Genomic DNA, 5,583 nt, shown 5'->3' on the forward strand with positions numbered 1-5,583 from the left:
CATCTTCCAACCAAAGTATCATCATAAGTCATAACCATCCAACTGTGCAAACACAAGAAGGTGCATAGAATTATTAAACCTTTACCGCACCGTAAAATTTCTCTTTATCCTTATCCGGCGCGCACCACTTCAACATCTCTCACCGTCATGTCGCCGGAAACACACTTGCCGCCGCCGGAACCTCCGATCATATCCTTACCGGAAATCGCACCAGAAACAACGGCGGCGCAAGAAAACGCCGATATCCCCGCTCCTCCACCTAAACGGCAACGTCGTCCAAGCGTCCGTTTAGGCGAAATCGGCGAACAACACGGCACCTTCCGCCGCCATAACCGTCCACCGTGGAGCTGGCGAGTCTCGAAGGAATCTTCAAGAAACTCCAAACCGCGAGCCGTATCAAATCTCGTGAACGGCGTCGACGGCGATGATGGAGATGATTTCGGTAACAATCCAAGAAACAAAGCGAAACGAGGCTCAACGAAACGGTTGAGATCGAATCATGCTTCAAAACCGATCGATGAGAACGGAAGCAAAAGATTCAAGAATTTCGATCACGATCATAATCCAAATGGCCCCACATACTCTGTTGATGAGAATGATTTCATGCAAATGGATAGAAACGATGATAATAGACTTAGGGTTTGGGAAAATGACGTCGGCGGCGTTGAATCGGAATCGAGGGAGCGAAGAAAGAACGAGGGAGTGTGGTCATGGTTATTTGATTTAGGGCTAAGTAGATATGCTCCTGTGTTTGAGATGCATGAAGTGGATGATGATTTACTTCCCTTGTTGACATTGGAAGATCTCAAAGATATGGGAATTAGTGCTGTTGGTTCAAGAAGGAAAATGTACAATGCAATTGAGAAACTTCGTAAAGGGTTTTAAATCGCGTGTAATGGTTGCAGGGTATGATGAGATCGATCAACAATGTATGTATGTAAATGTAATGTTTTGTAGTAGTTTGCAGGGTTTTAAATAGCGGTTGCGGTAACAATTGCATTGCATCGTGATGGTTGATATTGCAGTTAAATGCTAACGATGCAATCACATTTTGGTATTGGAAACATCAGAAACCGTTTTTTGTTGTTCATATTGCGGTTGCAGACCTTTATTTAAAACCCTGGTAGTTAGTTTTCTTGAGTTTCTTTGTTGTGTTTGGTGGCTTGAAATTGTGGATAAAAAGAAATGCATGCAAGTATAAGTTTTTTTTGTTGATGTATATATCTGTTGACTGATCAATAGTGAAATAGCCATGGTAATCTTTACTTTTGAAATGGAAGTTGGAACATTTTTATTCCATGCTTTGATTTCTTTATTTTTTATCCTATGATTCTGTTGCGGAATTGGAATATATTCTTAACCAATGTTGAGTTTAGTTGATGATAATAAAGTATTGATATTTGAAATCTTTGTTCTTTCATTGTATTTCTGGTAATCTTTTATTTTGAAGTTATGTGCAAGTTAATGCTTATGAAGTTTATGATTTAGGTGAAGATTGATGTGTTTGGATGAATTTGAGATATATGTAGTGTAGTTAGTTTCTGCTATAATTGATGATTGATGATGATAGGATCCCTTGGTTATATATATTATATTCTTTCATTAAACAAGCTAAGGATTAAGAAGATTTGATAGTTCATTGTATAATTGGCTCTTCCTTTTTCATCTACTGATAGCGGCATTTCTCCGTCTCATTGAAGTGGAGATATGTGGTATTGATATGGCTGGGGCATCTAGTCCTTATTGTATTTTGCATCTGTGAAAAATAAAAATGATTGTCTGCATAGATTTTTTCCCATGTACTCTGATTAACCTTTCTCCGATATATGGTTTATGATAGAACATTATTTTGGTGTTTGATTCATGTAGCCGACCCCACTTAGTGGGATAAGGCTTGGTTATTGCTGTATTATGATTAGCCTTTTTGCAGGTCCATATTCTAGCTTAGATACTACTTGATTCATATTTCTTTAAAAATAATAATGAACAGATCTATAAAGTTGCACTTATGGTATATCCTGACAAAATTTCCTATAGACTCTAGTTATGACGATATTCCACAATCAAAGTGTAGTAGTATAAATTGTCCTAAAATATACAGTGGCTTAGGATGTTTCTTGCCTCCTTGATATATTCTTATTCCTATGTCTGTAAAATATACTACGAGAGTCAGATATAAATTTGGACATGGAGTTTGTACTGATAAGATTTTATCTCAATTCTTAGTATGTGGCTATCATTTTATTTGTTTAGAGTTGGAGTACGGTTCATATCGAGTCATATGAGTAGTGACCATCTGTTGGTGAAGGAAAAATGTTTGGTTTCATTTTCATTTGACTTCCTCTTGATTTACTTTCTATTCATTTTACGCCGACTTAGTTTGCATTTGAAATATATATAGGAGAAGATGAGTGCTAGGAACACTCTTTTCAACAATCAACCATTTATTGGTTGAAATAAAGTTGGAATATAAACCAATTGACTTCCCTAGAATGCTTGAGTTTGAAATCTATGTAGGTTCCACACTTTGGAAATGAGTCCCACAAAGTTAGAATATAAATGAATTGACTTTCCCAGGATGCCTGAGTTTATACTTTAAATCACCAATGTAAGATTTGATAAGGAAATTTCTTTGTTAGGCACGGACGTAAATTCTATCTATCCAGTGTAAACAAAACCTGTAATTTACTGCCATTGCCACCTGATGTGCTTCAATCAGGGCCTTGATAATGAAAAGTCGTGAGTCAGATCAGCTGTACTAACAATTTAAGGTGATTAAAAGATTTTATCCTAATTCTTATATATGATTGTGTATTAAGGGCTGAGTTGGGAGATTCTCTTTCTTCTATTTGTAGTGTGGTGCATGTGATTGACTTGATAATGAAAATGAAGTTGAGGGTTGGCTTCATTTTCATTTAAATTTGATGTTCTCTTGATTCACATGCTGTCATTTAAATTTGAGGGTTTGTCTCATTTTAGTTAACTACTTTTATTTCGAACTGGTCTTTACCTTGGTACTGGGTAGTCTACAATGATGAACCTCTGAGTCATTGGTCCATGTGCTTGTGAGACCACTCATGCTCTTTTAGGACTAATTTTGATGTTTTTGAGTTCTGTTTAGACTCCCAAATGAGTTGAACATGGATGTCCCTAATGTAAATACATATTATTGAGTACTGATTAGCGATTTAGCTGGTTTTGCAACTCTAATGTTTTTTTCTTTTTTCTTTTTCTAAATGGTTCAAAGAGTCGCTGAAGTCATCATAAAGAGTGAGTCTGAAATCTTGCTTTCTATGGGTAAAGCCATTGCATGGTTTGTTTTTTTCGGTTTCGGCCACTACACAAATTAAACTATGGTAATGAAGGGCACTGGATATGGGAGTTTCTTTCTTCCCATAATAATTACTAAAAACCGCTCTTGTAAGGATTTACCATCTGAACATACAAAAACATCGTTTTGTCTTGTTTTGAATAATGAAATCACAGGGATAAAAGTTATAGTGATCACCAAGAAAGTAAGCATAATAATATAATGAGTAGATTAATAATGAGAAAATGTTACAATATAGTGTTATTTATAGGTGAGTCGGTTTAACTAACTCCTAACGACCTAACCAACTTGGTAACTTATCACTTAATTTTAGTTGATTCACTATATCTTAATAGTCTCCCTCAACCTCAAAATGGGGAAAATCACTAAATGGGAAAAATACAATTTATTCACTATATTGTAGTAACTAAGGAAAAATGGGGTAGACTGAGTAAAACAAAATTCTGCAACACAAGCCCAACTTTTGCTCTCCAAATGAAGGTCAAGTCCAACTGTGAGCAATGTTGAAAATCTGAGATGAGAAACACGTGAGAACACAAAACACGCTTTTTTCTTCTTCCCGAAATCTGCAACCAACTTTCCCAAAAACGTAAATATGCAAAACACAATTTTTCCAAAATTACAATTACTTCTCCAAAACGTGATTCTGCAAGGAAGATCAAAAACAAAACCTGATTCTACCACATTGCTAACAGCAAACTGAGACTGATGATTTTGGAACACAAATCTACAAAAGTGATTCTGCAAATGCGATTCCAAACATGAATGAATCTAGAATTTATTTTCGCTATCAATATCTGCTCGAATTCTCCTTCTGTTGCCATGCTTTCTCAATTGCAACTGAATGAATGGAAAGCTAGCAAAATGAAACACTTCGAGATTGACTTATTCCAGAATGCGTTTATGAAAACATGATTTTGTAACGCAATTTGGAAAATGCGATGTTGGAAAAATAATTTATGCAAATCACATTTCCAAAACGCACATCGCTAACTTGTAATCCTGCTAACATGATGTTGAATTTGCAGACGTTTGCTTCCCAAAATCTTTCAATCACAATGTGATTCGTCATCATCGTCTAGAAATATAATGCTTCGAACCTGCAAGTGTTTGTTGGAAAATGGTTATGCGACAATTTTGTTGATTATGGCGAAATCAACGGCGAAAAACAATTCCTCCCCTTTTCGAAGACATCCACCACAAATAGACGTTGTTAAGAATTCTACAAACATTGAACAACGAAAACACATGTATTCTTTCACTAGGATCGAAGTCGACTATGCATTCATCATGTAAATTGGAAAACATAATTTGGTTATTGAGAACTGAAGCAGTTCATTCCTTCTGTTTTTCGACGAAGGACCAAGAGGCAAAATGCCTTAGACAACGACATTGTCAACACTACAAGAATTCATTGATTTAGTAGCAACCATTTGTTGCGGATTTAGCAGCATTATATGCATTTGCGACGGAAAAACCTCACGTAAATGTATTTCTGTGTAAATTAATTTAAAACACATTCACGACTAAATTTTGGCATTCGCGGCAGAAAAAATTTGACGTTAATTTTGAGCGGGAAAAAAGAAATTAAAATTTGCAGAGCCGCAAATCTGACCAGAAAATAGAGTCCGAAAATTACCGCCACAAAATCTAGGTGTCAAATTTAAATTTTAAAATTTGCGGCACACTATCTCTGTCACAAATGCTACAGTTTTTTTTTTTTTTTTTTTTTTTTTTTTTTTTACAGTTGGATTTGCGTTGGGTATGGCTCTGCCACAAAGGCTCAAGTTTTTTTTACATTTGACATTTGTGTCGCACATAAATCCGCTGCAAATGTCCAAGGACATTATTTCTTTTTTCGTTGCAATTTACGTCAGATCTCAACCCACCGCAAATCCTCAAGGATTTTTTTTCTTTCTTTCTTTCTTTCTTTATGTATATACACTTTCATTTCTTTATCTTTTACTTATTCTTACACTAATTCGTCTCTCTACCTCTTTCTCTCTGCAACTTCTTTACCTTCTCTCTACAACTTTTATACTTGAGTAATGCTTAATGTCACAAATATATTTATCGTGGAAAAATCACGAATGGCGTTTTTCATACACTAGATACAACAAAATGGTTCATCAATTCTATGTCACAATGGAAACAATATGTGAGTAACAATAACCACTGTTTATTTTTTAAAAAGAAAACTATGAAAATGAATTCTAAGCTTATATGCATTATGTTTGGCCAACACAAGGGAA

General features: G+C 35.4%; 1 protein-coding gene across 1 annotated transcript; it reads left to right on the forward strand.

The window, feature by feature from the left end:
• LOC11442905 (uncharacterized) lies at positions 1-1,297 on the forward strand. The gene has a single exon (XM_003621599.4). It carries the CDS (start codon positions 148-150, stop codon positions 883-885), a length of 738 nt encoding a protein of 245 aa, XP_003621647.1. The 5' UTR covers positions 1-147; the 3' UTR covers positions 886-1,297.
• The last annotated feature ends 4,286 nt before the right edge of the window (positions 1,298-5,583 follow it).

The sequence above is a fragment of the Medicago truncatula genome, chromosome 7 (assembly GCF_003473485.1).
Source record: "Medicago truncatula cultivar Jemalong A17 chromosome 7, MtrunA17r5.0-ANR, whole genome shotgun sequence".
Lineage (NCBI taxonomy): Eukaryota > Viridiplantae > Streptophyta > Magnoliopsida > Fabales > Fabaceae > Medicago > Medicago truncatula.